Source organism: Magnolia sinica, chromosome 3, assembly GCF_029962835.1.
Source record: "Magnolia sinica isolate HGM2019 chromosome 3, MsV1, whole genome shotgun sequence".
Classification (NCBI taxonomy): Eukaryota; Viridiplantae; Streptophyta; class Magnoliopsida; order Magnoliales; family Magnoliaceae; genus Magnolia; species Magnolia sinica.
Genome location: NC_080575.1, coordinates 90,486,779 through 90,505,558, shown reverse-complemented (window position 1 = coordinate 90,505,558; position 18,780 = coordinate 90,486,779). Strand labels below are relative to the sequence as shown.

General features: G+C 41.4%; 1 protein-coding gene across 6 annotated transcripts in view; it reads right to left on the bottom strand.

Moving 5' to 3' along the window:
- LOC131240206 (probable ion channel CASTOR) overlaps positions 1-18,780 on the bottom strand; it is an 86,984-nt gene that overhangs the window by 28,313 nt on the left and 39,891 nt on the right. For all 6 annotated transcript variants that reach the window (XM_058238321.1, XM_058238319.1, XM_058238318.1 and 3 more), the window contains 2 exons: positions 17,360-17,554; positions 17,133-17,225 (listed from right to left, as the gene is read on the bottom strand). In XM_058238321.1, the coding sequence (XP_058094304.1) occupies positions 17,133-17,225; positions 17,360-17,554 (288 nt within the window). The remainder of the gene's footprint in view (positions 1-17,132; positions 17,226-17,359; positions 17,555-18,780) is intronic.

Genomic DNA, 18,780 nt, shown 5'->3' with positions numbered 1-18,780 from the left:
TGGCATGTGGACCAATGTATATAGTATTAGACATTTAGACTATTACTATTATTTTATTAGTGTATAAATAATAAACATTAACATGTAACTTCAAAATTGTATTTGTATAATAAATAGTTTATTGATTGTTTTGTTAACTATATTGTTGAATGTTGATGTACATCATTAATTTTTTAATTGATTTTATTTCTCACAATCGAATTTTATATATGTAAAATTACTATATTAGTTATCTATTAACTTAGGGAAGTTTCCCCGAAGTTCTTATATTTTTTACATTTTCTTTCAATATATATATATATATATATATATATAGAGAGAGAGAGAGAGAGAGAGAGAGAGAGAGAGAGAGAGAGAGAGACATGCTCCCCTGCGCACCTTTGCACGTGTCATGGGTGTCTAATCTGAATGGTCCATGTGATGCGGAATCCCATGAAACCCCTTGTGACAAATTTTCACCCTGATCTAAAATTCTAGTGGGCCATAGCAAAGAGAAATGCAAATCAAGGGAGGAAACTGTTTTCATTTTTCATGGCCCATCAAAGTTTTAGATCAAAGTAAAACTTGGTTCCGGGAGGTTTCACGAGGTTCTGCTTCACATGAACGGTTCAGATTTTGGATCCACATCACTTATGATGGGTTCTCAAAAAAGTTCGTATGTAGTACGTACGAACTGGTTCACAGGTGAGCATTTCCGCACACACACACACACACACACACACACATATATATATATATATGCGACTGCATATGCGATTGTGTGGTCATATATGTGCACAGGCATATGCGGTTGCACAAAACCAAACATGTGATTTGACAATATTGTAAGCGACCATCAGTGTTGTTACCTTCTTATAGTAAGAAAGTAGTCTTCCAGTCTTTAAGAGTTGCTTCAAAAGTCAATTCTAAAGGACATGTCGACTTTGTTATTTTAAAATAACAAAGTCAATTCTAAAGGACACATTGATGGAAAATCGGTAACGGTGGTTAAAGTGCTAGTTAGTCACGCCAGAAGTTGCGGGTTCAAACCCCACCTAGTGGAATATAAGTCGAAGTTGTGGACTCACTATAACCAGGATCCCACAAATACAGAAGGAAGAAAATGGGAGCAAGACCACCCTTATGTAGCTATCTTGGGAGCGAGGCCATAGCCGAGCAAAAGATTTAGATATCCAGATAGCTAAATAAGCCTGGGGAGGCACATACGAATGTAGCTAAACAAACCCGAAGATGAATGGAGGTAGATTTGTCTCCTCATCAAACACGGCTTGATATGCTATCCACTGGGGTGGTCCTCCATGACTCGCTCAAGTGAGGAGAGAAGATTGGGTAGGTTGCTCTAAAGGTATTATAACAAAAGATAGGCTACTTATTGATTTACATTAACATGAATGGGACACAAATGAGTGGAGCGCGTAAGACCAATAGCATCAAGGGCGAGCCCTTAAGTTGAAGGGGGCTCATTCTTCAATTTTAAGATCTTTTGATTCGTAGAACTTCTTGGAGATCTGTAGATTTGTAAGATTTGTTAGATCATGATAGTCCCCATCATGAGCAAGCAACAGCTAGCTTCAAAGCTGTTGTGCGCATTGGCCTTTGCTCAATAGTCATAATTGTTTTTCAGCTTCAAAACATATATGTGTGCCAAATTTTACCTTGGGGCCTGTTTGATTTCTATTTTACAATGTAAATACATTATAAATAGTCATCATTATTTACATTCGTATTTCCTTCTCTTATCCCAACATTGACGTTGACAGGTTAAAAATTCTGGCGCAAAACAGAGGTGGGTAAGTTTTGGGGCACAAAAACTGTGGGGTCCACCATGATGTATGGATCATATCCATGTTGTCCATCCATTCCGCCAGCTCATTTTAGGGTATGAGCCCAAAAATGAGGCAGATCTAAAGCTCAAGTGAACCACACTAGATTAAAAAGTGGGAATTAAACTCTTACCGTTAATAATTGCTTTGGGGCCATAGAAATTATGGATCAAGCTGATTTTTTTTTGTTTTCCCTTTGTCCATGTCTGTATAATCTTATGAACATGTTGGATGACAAATAAACATTAGTGTGGGCATGCATTAACTTTCAATGGTTTAGTTCCGTCATAACCACTGTTTCATGTGTTGTGATCCATTGGAGTTGTGGACTTGCCTCATTTTTTGATTCGTGCCCTAAAATGAGCTTGTGGAACGGATGGATGACATGGATATAATATATTCATCACGGTGGGCCCCACATTTTTGTGCGTGTACAAATACATGAAATTCAATTAAAATTATCACAATTTTCAAGGAGTAATTTCTCACAAATACAAACAACTGTAAAAGGTAATAATTACCCATTTACATTTCATTTACACGTAATTAGAAAAATCAAACACTAGACGTCAGTTTTCCCTGGTTCATAGGTTATTGGCCCAATTTGGCACGCTATTATTCCCCTCCCGGGACCAAGACAACAACCCACTGGAGAGCTTGGCCCCTTGATGAAAGTAGCAAAGCCCTCCAATGACAGCCCAACCCCTATGGAGATAGTTCATTATGCACTGGAGACAAGGATGTAGTTTTAGAGAGTCTAGAGACGACTTTTGGAAAGAAGGCCCAGGAAACTTCTTTTATTAATGAAGTGAAGCCACGGAGCTGGCCCTCCAATTCTCAACCCAACCAACACAAGTGATTTTAGAACCCGAAAAAGTTAAGTTCTTAGTAGCATTCTTCTTTTACTTAAAATAGCTTTGTCTCCTTGATAGCTGAAGGTTCCCCAAAGGTATGAAAAGCTGAAGGACTTCGTACCGTCCATTCCAGTGTGGTTGGATTCTCTTCAACAACCCAAGCACTTGGGAGTACTTGTTTTATTGTTTCCATTGCTTGAAGTGATTGTTATGACTGTGAAGAAACGAAAATCTCAATACGGATATATAAGGGCCAAAACTGCTAAGGGCATTCCATCCACGTAAGCAACTGGATAATCTAGAATTCGACGTGGCAAACCAAGAGCCCTATGAAATGCATGAGAAAGAGGGTTAGATTAACTCCGAAAGAATTGATCCAAAAATGGATTTGACCTAGAGTTTCAGGGTATGTTTGACTAAAGATTTTACCCACCCGATAGTGAAATCTTGCAAATAAAGTAAGAACGGCTCCCATAGAAAGTACATAATGGAAATGTGCAATTGCATAATAAGTATCAAGTAGAGCAATGTTTAGCCCAGAATTTGCCGAGACTATTCTAGTGAGTCCTCCTATGGTGAATAAAGAGATGGACCCTACAATAAATAGCATGGGTGTTTTGTATTGTATTAAACCTCCCCATATGGTAGCAATCGAACTAAAGATTTTGATTCTTGTAGGGATACTAATGATCATGGTAATTGCAGTGAAGAAGGCACGTGTATCAACATCTAAGCCCATAGTAAACATATGATGAGCCCGAACAAGAGATTCAGGAACACATGTGCTGATCATGGCATAAACCATGCATAGATACTCAAAGATTGGTTTTCCTAAAAAAGTCGATACAATATAACTTATGATACCGGATCCATGCAGACTAGGAATATACACCTCTAGATGACCGAAGAACCGAAAGAGATGCTAGTATAATATGGGGTCTCCCCCTCTAGTGGGATAAAAAAAGGTTGTATTAAAGTTTCGATCGGTTAATAAGATGGTAATTGTCCCCTGCCAATGCCGGTAGTAACAAACAAAAGTGGGAACGTTGTCACTTGGTTTTGTTCTACAAAACTTTTTTATCAGAAAATCTTTGCTCTGAGGAAAGCTCTTCCTCTTGTAATGAAATTAACATTGCCTCTATTACAAAAAGTCTAACGACTCCTTAGATTGGCATACCTAATGGTTCATGCATGCAGTGTTCGAGTTGTCGGTATTGTTACAAGTTTCGCTGGCTGGAGATAAAGATATTATATCATTATCACCGGTAATATCGCTGATAACCGGAAATGCGAGGAAAAATTGGGAAACATGGGAGAAATGGTAGATTTTTTTAGTAAAACTTTAGGACATGCCTAAGTACACATATTTGGATATTTAGGAATAATTTTTTTTTTTACAAAAGAATGTATTACATGATAAGTTTTCATTTAATAGGACCCAAAAAGCATGCATTGCCATAAGAAATTACTTCAACAATAACCAAAATGAGTTTATATAATACAAATGCAACTATCATACAATAATTAAGATATGTAAAATTAAATGAACTCACAAAGCACACCTCATCCCTATATGGAGTGATGAGGTGGCTTGTAGTCATCATCTGAATCTTGATTGTAGGGCCCACCTCAATGTATGCATTGTATATCCACGCTGTACATCTATTTTGCTGGCTTATTTTGGGGTGTGGACTCAAAAATGAAGTACATACAAATTTTGTGTGGACCGCGCCATAGGAAACAATGATTAATGACCATTAAAAACCTTTTGTGGGCCACATAAGTTTTGGATCAAGCTGATATTTGATTTTTTTTATTTTTTTTTTTTGTTTTGTTTTTTCCTTTCGTTCAAGTTTGTTTGACCATATCAACAGGTTAGATGGTAAAAAAATATTACCGTGGACCCTAGGAAAATTTTAATGGTGGGCATTCAACCATTGTTTCCTGCAGTGTGGAAGACCTGTAATTTATTTCTTAATTTTTTGGGATCACGCCCTAACAAGTGGGCCCTACAGGCACCCACGCCCCTGGTTTTGGGGACACACCCAAGTCACACTCCAACGAGGATTAGGTGCAAACTCACACAAGACGGTGCAACCCTTAGTGTGGGGACTACCTTGATGTATGTTTTCTATATCTATGCTGTCCATCCAATTTTTAAGATTATTTTAGGGCATGACCCCAAAAAATGAAGTAGATCCAATTCTCAGGTGGACCCTACCTTAGGATAGTGTGGATTTAGGCCACTCCTTCTTGGGTGAAGCCGGGCTGCACCTAATCCACTCCCCCAAAATTGGGGCTCCACGATCCACGGGATGGAAGGAAGAACTTCCTGCGACTGAAAGCTAGGTGGGGCCACGGTGAAGTTCGTGAGAAATCTACTCTGTTTATCTACTTTGCCAGATCATGTTAGGAAATGGGCAAAAAAATGAGCAAATCCAAAATTTAAGTGGGTCGAATGACAAGAAACAACGAGAATTGAACTTCCACTGTTTCAGCCATAGAAGTTTTGGATTAGGTTCATAATTTTGTGCTTTCAATTTATCCAATTAGGAATGACCTTATGAATGGTACGGATGGCATATAAACATCATAGTGGACCCTAGTGAGGTTTCAACAGTAAGCATTTCCCTACCCTGCGGCCCACTTGGAGTATTGTAGTTTCCTCAATTTTTGGACCATGTACTAACATGATCTGAAAAAACGGATGAACGGGGTGGATTTCTTAAAAACATCATGGTAGGCCCCACCTAGCTCCCACGACCGGAAGTTAATCCAATGGGTTCTGCACGTAATTAAGTGAGGTCGCATTTAGTGAGTTGCGTGGACCCTGACCATAGGGCTCATCTAGATAAAAGAAGTTGTATATCTATACCGTCCATTCATTTTGGCAGATCATTTTAAGGCATCGGACAAAAAATGAGACAGATCCAAATTTAAGGTGGACCACATGGCAAGAAACAGTGGTCATTGAATGGCCACCATTAAAAACTTATCGGGAGCCACAAAAGTTTCGATCAAGCTGATATTTGTGTTTTCCCTTCATCCAGATCTGTGTGACTTAATCAAATATTTGGATGGCAAATAACCATTACAGTGGGCCTTAAAAAGTTTTTAATGGTAAGCGTTCAATCACCACTGTTTCCTTTGATGTGGTCTACCTGAAATGTGGATCTGACTCATTTAACGACTCATGACCTAAAATGATCTTTCAAAATATTGGACGGCGTAGATGAAACACATTACATCATAGTAGGCCCACAGAGCAGTGAAATATTAATCGGGACTTCACGTCTCGCGTGCGGTCATCCCGTAAAAGGGAGCTTCGGATGCGGGAAGCCATTTTGGGGAAACTATCTTCTGAAGCACTCAAATCCCTCAAATTTCTCAATTTCGCTCCAAATTTTAGGAAATATCTACCCATCCATGTAAGATTCTTTGCCGAAATTGCCGCTCCTTTGAAATCTTTCATTTATTTGAAGAAAAAAAGGAAAAATCGAGGTTTTTTTACATACGGAAGAAAGATGCACATATTTCGACGATCGATCGACTGGTGTGCTACCTCCAAATTCTGAATCCTCTTTTAAAGGTATCGAAAATATCCTCTTACATGGATCGGAATGATTTTTCATTTTCTTCATTTTTTTTTCATATTTACGCACTCCCAAAATTTTCGGTGGGTTAGTTACAACGAATTTACCGTCGATAACTTTATTTATCGCCAAAAAATCGCCGACAATTGGAAGAGATACGAAACTAGGGGGTTTCAGTATCGCCGGCTTGGCGACACCGATAATATCGATTTTTCGCCGACAATTTGAACACTGCATGCATGTGCCTGAAACCAGCATGTTCGGTTTCCAAGTTAAAAATATCTTGCTTCATGTGAATTGAATTTGGCCTTCGATTTGACATCAAGTATTCAAGATTTAAACACTAGAACCAAAGATTTACTATAGAGGGATCAAAATAAGCACTTCTTCCACAACGTAGCTAGCACCCAAGCAAGGAACAATCAAATCTACGATGTGATGGTCGACATGAGGAGACTTGAGGAGAAATCCCAAGTTTGAGATTATATAATGAGATTCTACAAAGATTTACTTTCTAACAAAGGTTGGAAGTGGCCTTACCTGGATAACCTGGCCTTTAATCTCATCTTTGTTAGGGGATGCAGAAGCCCTGGGGAAGCCGTTTACGAAGGAGATTAAAGGCGCAGTGGACTCGTTGGGCAGGCTAGGGATAAAGCCCTGATGGCTTCCTTACAACTTTTTCCAAGTCTTTTGGGAAGTTGTGAAGGGCAACTTGGTCAATTTCACGTCCAAGTTTTTCGATACAGTATGATTGTCGGTGGAGCTAGGAGCATCGTTCATTGCTCTTATCCCTTGGGCTCATCAGTCCAGTTGAGGGGTTGTACAAAATCTTAACTAAAGTCTAGGCTTCTAGGTTTCGATGGGTACTTCTAAATGTAATCTCCAGGGTCAAAAGCACATTCTTAGCAGGCAAAAACTTTTTGGATTGTGTACTCATAGCTCACGAGTTGAACCAAGTCGAGCTTGGCATAGCTCGACTCGGCTAGGCCACTAGTCGACCCCAGCTCGAACTCGGCTTGGCTCGGTCCTCGAGCCTGACTGGCCAGCTCGGTTCAGTTCAGTAAGCAGCTCAGGCCAGTTCGATCCAAGATCGAGCCTTTGCGGCATTTTCTCAAACGCATGGAGTGCACCTTCAATTTCTCACGGTATGTAAAACAGCAGCAGCAATTTACAGGTATTTCACCAAACACTCAGTAGGCAACACCAAAATCAAGATACAAGGGTATTTGTTTCATATCCATACCTTCCTCGCTGCCAGCCAACACTTCGTTGAGTCATTTCATCAAACACTTGGTGAGCAACATCAATATCAAAATTACTGAGTCACCAAACTGGTTCAATCCAAGTTCGATTTGAGTTAGGGTTCGATCCGAGTCATGTCGAGCTCGGGCAAGCTCGAACTCGGCTCGAAATTTTTTCATACTTGAAAAATCAGCTCGACTCGGCTCGACTCGAACTCAGTTTCGAACCGAGTCGAATCGAGCTTTTTCGAGTCGAGTCGAGTGAGCTAACCGAGCTAACTCGGTTCGTGTACAGCTCTATTCACGAGTGTATAGATTCTCGGCATAAGGAATGAAAGAAGGGTGTAATATGCAAGTTGGAGAAGGAGAAAGCTTATGGTCAGGTGGATTGGGATTTTCTCAACTACGTGTTGGGAAAGCTGGGTTTTGGTTAGAAGTGGAAAACATGGATCCAAGAGTGCATCGGGTTGGCAAGATTATCTGTTTTGGTTAATGGGTCTCCAAAAGGCTTTTTCAAAGCATCACACGGCCTTAGGCAAGGTGACCCTCTCTCCCCTTTTTTTGTTCCTTGTAATTGCGAAGGCTTTCAGTAAGATGTTGGAAAAGAGTGAAGTGGCCAGTTTAATTAGCGGGTCTAGTGCGGCGAAGGCAAGAATGTGAATCTCCCAATATCAGTTTGCAAACGGAACCATTTTATTCTATGAGGCTGATGAAGACATGGTAAATAACTTAAGGAAGATTGTGAGGTGCTTTGAAGTTGTGTCGGTTTGAAAGTAAATATTTTCAAGAGCGAGATGCTAGGCGTCCATTTGTCCAAGGAAGAAGTATCGCGGTTTGCAGAAGTGTTTAGGTATGGCACGAGATCGTTTCCGTCAACATATCTTGGCCTCCCTCTTTCTATTGGTAAACCAACTAAGCATCTTTCAGATATAGTCATTGAAAGGTTTGAAAGGAAGCTATCTAGTTGAAAAAGTTTGTTGTCATTTCTGGGTGGGAGGCTAACTCTTAGTAAGGGGCCTTGTCTAATTTGTTGCTCTATTTTATGTCTCTTTAGATGCTTAAAATTTGTTGGAGAGGTTAGAGAGATTGAGAATGAACTTTTTTATGGATAGGAGCCAAAGGCAACGACAAGTTTCATCTTTTGAAATGGGAGGAAGTTTGAAAGCTTTTAATTGGAGCGGGTATAAGAGACTTGGACATCATGAACAAGGCGTAGCTAGGAAAATGGGTATGGAGGTTCGGCTTGGAAGAAGAGAACTTGTGGAGGGAGGTCATTGCGTGTAAATATGGGGTTTGAGAAGAAGGATGGTGGGTCAAAGATTCTTGTCTTTACAAGGCCTCTAGTCTGTGGAGAGCATCCCCCTCAGCTGAAAAAGGTTTCCTTCTCTCTTGGTGATGGCCATTGGATACAATTTTGGGAGGATCGGTGGGTGGGAGAGAGACCACTTTTATTGGATCTCCCAGAAATGGCTCGACTTGCAATAAAAAAGAACATTACGATGGTCCGATGCTTTTTTGTTTGTGGTAAGGCGGTGTAGTCTCCCCCTTGTCGTAGGAATCTATTTGGCAAGGGGGTGGAGGAATTTCTAAAGCAACTGGATCGTCATCAATGCGATTATGCAGAGAAATGGAAAGTTGGGAAGCTTCTTAGTTCACTCCTACTACGAGATGCTCAGTGGTGCTCCGACACGAGACTAGCAACCAAACTTCCTTTACTTGGTTTTATGGTACTCACCCCAAAGTGGCAGCATTTATATGGTAGGCAGCTAGAAAAAGGGTGCTTAAGGTGGATTATCTCCAAAGGAGGTCAGTGATGCTTCCTAATATATGTTTGATGTGCATGAGTATTGCAGAGACAATTAATCATCTATTCATTCATTGCAAGTTCATTCAAATTGTGTGAGATAACTTCCTTGAGGCAAAACACCATGGGTAATGCTAGAGGTCTATTGAAGATATTCTTTGGAACTAGCATGGGAGTGGGCAAAAAATGAAGGCGGGTGCGGTTTTATGTGTGTGTGTGTGTGTGTGTGCTAGAGATGGTGAGAAGGGTGAAGCAGGATGTAGTGGACTAGGCCTCTTACTCAAAGTCCATTGATGTTTGTAACGTAATTTCTTTTTTCGGGTTGTAGTTGGTGTCCCCCGTTTGAGAAGTTCTTGGGCGGTGGTTTTTAATAAAAATCTCATTACCCTTGAAATAATAAAAATAAAAACACGAGAACCAACGTCTTATACCATCTAAGGATTATAGTCTAAAACCATAAAAGTTGCCAAAGTCAGCAATCTTTCTTTGCTGTTTTAACATCCAATTCTTAAGGCTAGGATAGGTCCGCGAAACTACAAGAGAATCTGAGACATTGAACTCTAAATTTCTTGAATAATTTAAGGAAATAAAAAATTTCCAAGACTCAATGAAGAAAAAGAAAAAAGAAAAGAAAACTTGAGCGTAGCATTCTTGCTATAGTTTTCTACTGCTTGGTAATGTTGATGAACATTTGTTGAGTGCATTCGCCCCTTGTTAAGGGCCTGTTTGGACTAGTAATTTGTACAGGACATATACGGTAAATAAGCAATGGTTACAATTTGCTTTACTTCAACCATGATGTTAGTGGAATTTGACCCGGAGTTACGACGCGATACATTTTCTGCATATAGAGTATCGTGGAGGCAATTCCAACCTACATATCCTTCACACGATTGTATTGAATGTGGAAATTAACTGTCCAGGGAGTTTGCATGAGGAAAATGGGAGCCGAATGAAATGTGTTTTGGAGATGGTGTATACAATTTTGATAGACCACCGGAGTACCGTGGAAGTGAATGACCACGGAGGAGGGAAACCTCTTCATTAGTTTTACACTGCTCGGAAATACCTCGAGCAGAGACGAGGGATCTGACTGAATCAATGGGATTTTGACTGATGGTAAATGGCCTCGATACAATCTCTTGGCAAAAGTAGGAAATAAGTAATTATTGCTAATTTACTCATAAATGTGATGGGGGCCTCAAAGTCTATAGAAGGGGAAGCAAGGCTGAGGTGGGGCCCATGAGTCTTCTCTAGGCCCCACAGGTCAACCGACCACTATTACAAGCCAATAGAGGTGGTGTGGTTGGGACCCCTTGAGCCCAACAAGTGCACATGTGCTCTTTGTTAAGAGAAGTTATTGCAAGGGTGTTTTAGTAAGAAACGTTACTGCAGTGGGGTATTTTGTAATAAGTATTTTAGATAAGTCAAACTAGTAGTCCTTATATAAGGTTTTCTTGGGCAGAAAGAAATACTTTTTTTTAATAACCTGATTTTCTTTGAAGAAAGAAGAAAACTTTCATGGTAGAGGTGTCGATTCCTCTTCCTCGGCTTAGTGTTAACTCCAAGACCACCATCGGTGCTGATTCCGGTGAGATATATCCTTTCTCCTACTCTAACCTCCCACCCTCTTCTTCTCGTCTCCTAATCTTCACATACTCTCCTTAAAACCCGTAAACCTCCATTCTTTCTATTTTATTTCTTTATTCTCGTTGCCTGTCTGCTATCAATTTGGTATCAGAGCCTAGGCTTGCCGCTTGCCGATGTCAACTCACACAGGCAGATCCTACGGTGGGAGATTTACGGATGAGTAGTGGAATGACATGCTTGCACCCATGGCAGATCAACTCGACTACTTAGTGCGTCGCATGGATGCCTTGGAGCTGCGAGTGGAGCGATTGGAGTCAAGAAACGATGGAAATCGGGTACTCGCAAACTCTACATGTGACATGAGAGATGGTGAAACTTCCAGATAGCACGTGGTGGAGGAAGAAGGTGAGGTTGATGATCTTCCTCGAGAGCATCGAGTGGCACCTGCTAACATAATCGCTGCTAAGGCTACTCAGGAGCAGTTTATTTCCCAACGAGGTGCGCTCATGGAGATTGTACCAAGGTATTTTGGAAGGGACTGACCAGAACACAACTATGTGGCTGACGATATTACAAAGAAGGTGAGAATAGACATGCCTGACTTCATTGGCAAGTTGGAGCTGACTCAATTTCTTGATTGGCTGACAACATTAGAGGATTACTTCGAATGATACAACATGGACGATGATTGTCAAGTCAGGTTTGCGAAGATGAAGCTTAAGGGGCATGCGCGTGTGATGCAAGACAATTAACCACTTGCTCTAAAAGCTCGAACTATTAGAGCACAGCGAATCAATCCCTTTATCTCATAGCCCAGGCCCCGCATCTCATAGGTTAGAACATTGCCTGAACCCCCTCGTGGGCCCCAAATCACATGGGTACCGCCTCACATGACCACCTGCCTCACATGGACCGCCCACCCTGAGTCTGCCCCTGCATCCCACAGGCAACCCCACTCGAGCCCGGTGTGAAATTGCCCATGCATTAATCACCCGCGGTGAGGAGTATCGAACACGAGACCTCCCGCTCTAATACCAATTTGATGCAGGACAATTAACCACTTGCTCTAAAAGCTCGAACTGTTAGAGCATGGCGAATCAATCCCTTTATCTCATAGCTCAGGCCCCATATCTCATGGGTTAGGACCTAGACCGAACCCTCCTCGTGGGCCCCAAATCACATGGGTACTGCCTCACACGAGCCGCCCACCCCGAGTGTGCCCCTGCATCCCACAGGCAACCCCACTCGAGCCCGGTGTGAAAATGCCCTTGCATTAGTGTTTGGTGGAGAAGTGTGGAAGACCGTGTGTATCGACTCGGCTAGCCACCTATTGTTCATTGGGAAGAAATGAACTCAAAGCTAAAGGAGAAGTATCTTCCTCTTGATTATGAAGATGTATTATATGAACAACTGGTCAAATTGCAACAAGGAAACATGACAATGGAAGAATACATTGAGCGTTTCAACGAGCTCATGGTCCGTTGTCGAATTACAACCTCTTTCGTTTCAAGTCGGGCCTAAGAGTTGAAATTCAAAGAGAGATGATTACTATGAGGCTTTATGGGATAGACGATGCATTCCAATTGGCTCTGAAAATTGAACAACAACTTAGGCAGCCCACTGGGAGAAGATTTGGCATAGTTACCGGTGAGTTGATGAATCAACAAGGCGCGGAAGTCAACTGGACGGCAAGGGTCCTTGTTAATGCAACCACCAACAAGCCTACTAATTCAAGGCCACCTCGTTTGGCGGAGAATCAAGGCAAGGCCCCTGTAGGGAGTGATTCATGCAGGGATATGAAAGACATGAACTGCTATAGTTGTGGTAAAAAGGGACATTATGCATCATGTTACCCTCGGAAAGTTACAGCTATTTGTGCGGAAGAAGAGGACAATGAATCTGAAGGGGGAAAAGATCCGTGTGAGGCTGATGACCTGCAAGAAGACACCTATGAATGTGGCCCAGAAAACAGATATTGGTCATTGTTCAGAGAGTTCTTGTAGCCCTTAAGAAGGACAAGACTGAAGATTGGTGATGGATTGCTCTTTTTCCAAACCTGAGTTCAGTGTGGTGATAGGGTATGCAACCTGATTATTGATGGGGGCAGTTGTTCGAATGTGGTACTGCAAGAGCTAGTTAGAAAGATGCAATTACCAGTGGAGGCACACTCATAGCCCTACAAAGATTGCATGGGTCAATGACATGACCATTCCAGTATCCAAGAGGTACTTGGTGAACTTCAATATAGGCCATAATGAAGATTCCATTTAGTGCGACATAGTTCCCATGAACATCTCTCATATGCTTCTTGGAAAGCCTTGGCTTTAAGACCGAAAGGTGTTTAGTGACGGAGAGGCCAACACATTTACCTTCAGATTCAATGGCAAGAAGATTCTCCTTATGCCTATGAAGACCAGTGAACCGAGTCACAAAAGTCAGCTAATGTCTTGAGGCATTATGTATGCTCTAGCGACGTAGGAGGTCAAGGACAAGATCTCGACAAAGGGGCAAGTGATGAATCCACAAGTCGACAGGTTGATGTCTGAATTTTCAGATCTGGTGCCTAATGAACTACCATACGAATTACCACCTATGAGGGACATTCAGCATGCTATCGACCTCGTCCCAAGGTCCGTGCTCCCTAACCTTCCAACCTACCGTATGAATCTAATAGAGTATGCCAAGTTAAAGAAGTTGATAAATTGCTGCAGAAATGCTTTATCAAAGAAAGCCCTAGCCCGTGTGTTGTCCCAGCCTTGTTGACGCCAAAGGAGGACGGAAGTTGGCAAATGTGTGGACAGTCATGCCAAAAATAAAATGATAGTCAAGTACCGCTTCAAAATACCTTGACCTGATAATATGCTCGACATGTTGGCTGGTTCCAAAGTCTTTTCGAAGATTGACTTGAGAAGCGGCTACCACCAGATATGGATCAGACCTGGGGATGAGTGGAAGACAACATTCAAAACAAAAGATAGGCTCTACGAATGGTTGGTTATGCCTTTCGGATTGACCAACACTCCTAGCACCTTCATGCGAGTCATGACTCAGGTACTACGTTCCTTTATTGGCCACTTTGTTGTTGTTTATTTTGATGATATACTTGTATATAGCAAAGGGGCCTTTAAATATGTTGATCACCTTGAACAAGTTATGAGAGTTCTCCGAAAAGAAAAACTCTACATTAACTTGAAGAAGTGCACTTTTATGAGTGCAAGTGTGATATTTATTGGCTTTGTGGTCTCTTCCCGTGGCATAGACGCTGACCTAGATAAAGTAAAAGCCAAGTTGGACTGGCCTATCCCTGCTAATGTGCACAAAGTACGAACTTTCCATGGGTTGGCTACCTTCTACAGGAGATTTATCAAAAATTTCAGCACCATTATGGCACCAATTACTCTGTGTTTGAAGAAGGGACCATTCGTGTGGACCAATGCAACTACTAAGGCTTTTGAAAATATAAAAGCCAAGATGACCGCAGCCCGAGGTCTTCAACTATCGGACTTCAACAAGGTCTTCAAAGTTGCTTGTGATGCTTCTCATATCAGCATTGGAGGGATACTTAGTCAGGATGAGCACCCGGTGGCCTATTGTAGCGAAAAGTTGAATGAGGCCAAGCAGAAGTACTCTACATAGGAAGTGGAATTTTATGTAGTGGTGCAGGCGCTAAGGCATTGGCGGCATTACCTCATTGGCACAAAATTTGTTCTTTACTCCAACCATGAAGCGCTCAAGTATCTCAATTCCCAAAAGAAGTTAACACATAGGCATGCCAAATGGAGTGCTTATCTCCAAAATTCACCTTTGGTTTGAAACGTAGGTTGGAATTGAGAACAAAGCAGTTGACGCATTGAGTAAACGAGCCCACTTGTTGACAACGATGTCAGTGGAAGAGATTGGCTTTGACCAAATAAAGAGAGATTACAAGGGCGATGGTGATTTTGCGCAGATTTACGCCAATTTTCATACTAGGCAGCAAGCAAGTCACCCAAAGTTCAGTGTGCATGATGGGTATCTCTTCTTTGGAACTTGTCTATGTATGCCTAGCACTTCTCTACGGGAGCATGTGGTGCGAGAATTACACTCGAGTGGCCTCAACGATTATTATGGGCGTGACAAAACAATTGTTGTAGAAAGATTTTATTGGCCTTCGTTAAAGCGAGACATGGCGAAATGAGTGCAGCAATGTTGAGCTTGCCAGCTTGCCAAAGGAAGGAAACAAAATACAGGTTTATACACACCGTTGCCCGTACCCCAAGAACCATGGCAAGACATCAATATGGATTTCGTTTAGGGTTTGTCGAAGAATGTATGAGGCAACGATTTGGTCTTCATCATAGTAGACCGCTTTTCTAAGATGGCTCATTTTATTCCCTACTTTAAGACCTCGAATGCCCTGAAGATAGCCACCTTGTTCTTCCGAGAGGTAGTTTGCTTACACGGTGTGCCGAAATCTATTGTCTTCGATAGGGAAGTGAAGTTTATGAGTTATTTCTGGAAAACGTTGTGAAAGGTTATGAGCATCACACTAAAATTTTCAACTGCATATCATCCTCAAAACAAATGGTCAAACAGAGGTAGTTAATCGGAGCTTGGGAAATCTACTATCGTGCTTAGTTGGCGACCACATTTTGAGGTGGGATCAAGTTCTCTCGATTGCTGAATTTGCTTATAACAGCTCAGTTAATCAGTCAACTGGATTGTCACCATTTGAGGTAGTGTTGGGAATGAAGCCAAGACAATCCATTGATTTGATTGCCCTGCCGTTAAATGCAAGACCGAGTGAGGAGGTTGAAACTTTTGCCCGACATATGAGTGACATCCATGAAGATGTAAGAAGGAAGATAGAAACTAGCAATGAAAGATATAAAGCACAGGCTGATTTGCATCGGCGCCTTATGGAATTTAAGGAGGGTGACAAAGTGATGGTGCATCTCCGACCGGAAAGGTTTCCTAAAGGGAAATACCAAAAGCTTCACTCTAGGAGTTAAGACCCTTTCAAGGTATTGAAGAAAATCAATGCTAATGCTTATGTTTTGGAGTTGCTAGAAGATTTGCACATCAGCCCAACATTCAGTGTTGAAGAATTGACCGTTTATCATGGCCCCATGAAGATGAAGAATATGAAGAGCAAGCCATAAGGTTGCCTCCAGTAACAACTGTAAGCAAAGAGATTGAGGACATGTACAACAATCAATAGGTATCTACTAAGGACGGCGGATATCACAAGTTCCTTGTCAAATGGAAGGGGTGGACCAGTTTTCGATTGTACGGGGATTACAACTTCTGATTTTCAGCGTCTTGAACCAGATTTGTACGAGAGATGTCAAGCTGTCAAGAGTCGAGTTTTTCCAAGCCGTGGAGAGATGATGGAGGCCTCATCGTCTATAGAAGGAGAAGCAAGGCATGGAAGGGGTGGACCAGTTTCTGATTGTACGTGGATTACAACATCCGATTTTCAGCGTCTTGAATCGGATTTGTACAAGAGATATCAAGTTGTTAACTCGCCGGAGTCGAGTTTTTCCAAGCCGGGGAGAGATGATGGGAGCTTCATAGTCTATAAACAGAGAAGTAAGGCCCACAAGTCTAGGCCACACAGGTCAGCCGACCACTCTTACAAGCCAGTAGAGGTAGTGCGATTGGGCCCCCTTGAGCCCAACAAGCGCACGCATGCTCTCTGTTCAGAGAAGTTATTACAAGGGTGTTGTTGTAAGAAAGGGGGGGGGGGGGGGCTTGGTATTTTAGAACAGTCAGCCTGGTAGTCCTTATATAAGGTTTTCTTGGGGAGAAAGAAACACTTTTTTTTCTTTTTTTTTTGTAACCTGATTTTATTAGAAAAAGTAGAGGTGCCAATTCCTCTTCCTCATCTTAGTGCTGACTCCAAGACCACCACCGGTGCTAATTCAGGTGAGATCTATCCCTTCTCCTGCTCTAATCTCCCACCCTCTTCTTCTCCTCTCCTTAAAACCCTTAAACCTCCGTTCTTTCTATTTGATTTCTTTATTCTCGTTGCATGTCCGCTATCAAAATGCTTCATTAATTACTTATCCAAATAGGCCGATAGAAGATTTAATGAATGTTATTCATGCATAGTAGTCTTGAATTGGCATCAATAGAAGAAAGTCGAATACCATCCTACTCAATTCAGAAGGTGAAATAGGAATGCGAACCATCATAAATGACATCTTGGTGGAAAGAAGTTTCATTGATTTCTTCAGAGAAAATACCTGAATATCTCGGATCAATAGTAATGTAGCAAGAGATCTCGAATCAGCTTGAATTGCTGAGTCTTCCACAGATTCATCAGCCAAAATCAAGATCTGGACAAACAAGGTCATTTTGTGCATAAGCTTGGAAAGAATGTGGTATAGCATGCCCCAAGAAATCATCAACAATAGTTAAGAGATACAGTGAAACTTTGACCATGGTAAACAATGTTACAATGCTAACTCACAGAATCAAATGATTCCAAGGGAATGCTCTCCAAGTGACGCCGTATAACAGCATTCCCTTCCCGATTAACCAGTGATATATTTACTAACCGGCCGGTATCAAGGCCTCCTTCAATAAGCTTTTTTTCCCTCTCCTTTTCAGGCACATCATTGAACATCCACAGCTCTGACCCAGGTGCTAAAAATGCATCCAACACCTGAAAACAGAGTGGTTTCTTGAGATAACAGACAACTAATAACATAGGTTCAGAAATCGATCAATTTCTTTTGTTTTCTTTCTTTTCTTTGTCAAAAGGTGGAAAACAAATCAAGTGAATGGTAACGAGAGAATGCTCAGTAGCATGCGAACTATCAACCATGTGGCAAAGGACATATATCAATGTAGGAACAGTCTCATATGTTCAAGCTTTCTGACATGCCCCTAAAGGCAGGCCCTCAAAACAAGTACAAGCTTGAGTATAATCGGGCAACACCTCATCAGCCTCGATTTGTTTCAACAAGCTGATTTCAATATAATAAGGGGAAAACAGCAGCAGTGAAAAGAAAAGAAATGAAAAGAAAAAAAAAAGGACATCAGAAAATAAAGAAGACTAATCTTCTTAGATGACCACAATCAAGCTAAAAAAAATATCCTTATTTTGGAGCAAGAGGGGAAGGATTGATAGAGGAAGATCTCTTGTTATTATCATAAGTTTATGATCTGATCATAAGTTTGTGGTGCACAAGAGATTGTGCTCTGAACAAAAGTTTGTGATGCACATGTTTGGTGAAAAGAATAATCCTCCCCTTTGATAATAATAAGAGATGGGAATATCAGATTGGAAAAAGAAACAGAGGTATGTTGGTATTAGTATCTCGTTGGGGTCGAGTGGAAGAAAGGGAGGAGAATTAGGAGACTTTCAAATGAGGAAATGAACCATTTATTTAACTCAAGCAGTGATTGAAGTGAAACACTCATGTATGGTATGAGCGACACTAAGTTGAATTCTTGTGTTAATATTTCCATTTTCAACCAAACAGTCCAAACTTTGATTTACAGAAAGTTCGTAGAATATGATTAGCCTCTGGATTTGAAGTAGCAGCTGGTGTACTTGGTATTATTGGCCCTAGTTCACAACTCACAAGGGACCCCCAGAATCTTTGCATGAGGAAAGGTAGAGGATTTTCTGCTGTGAAATTGTGAAACAGACAGGCCCCACCGAAACACATAGGCATATAAAAAATAAAACAGAGCTGCCACTAGCCGGATTTTGGGACCTTAAAACCCCATTGATGGCTAGAGAACATATTGCATATTTTCATTCTCTCTCTAAATTGAGAGATCCAAAGATTGAAAATGTGACTCCACAAATAGTCTCTTGCCCAAAATCCAATCTTGGTGACGGGCAAGGGGAGAGGCACTTTCTCTGCCTGCGTCTACATG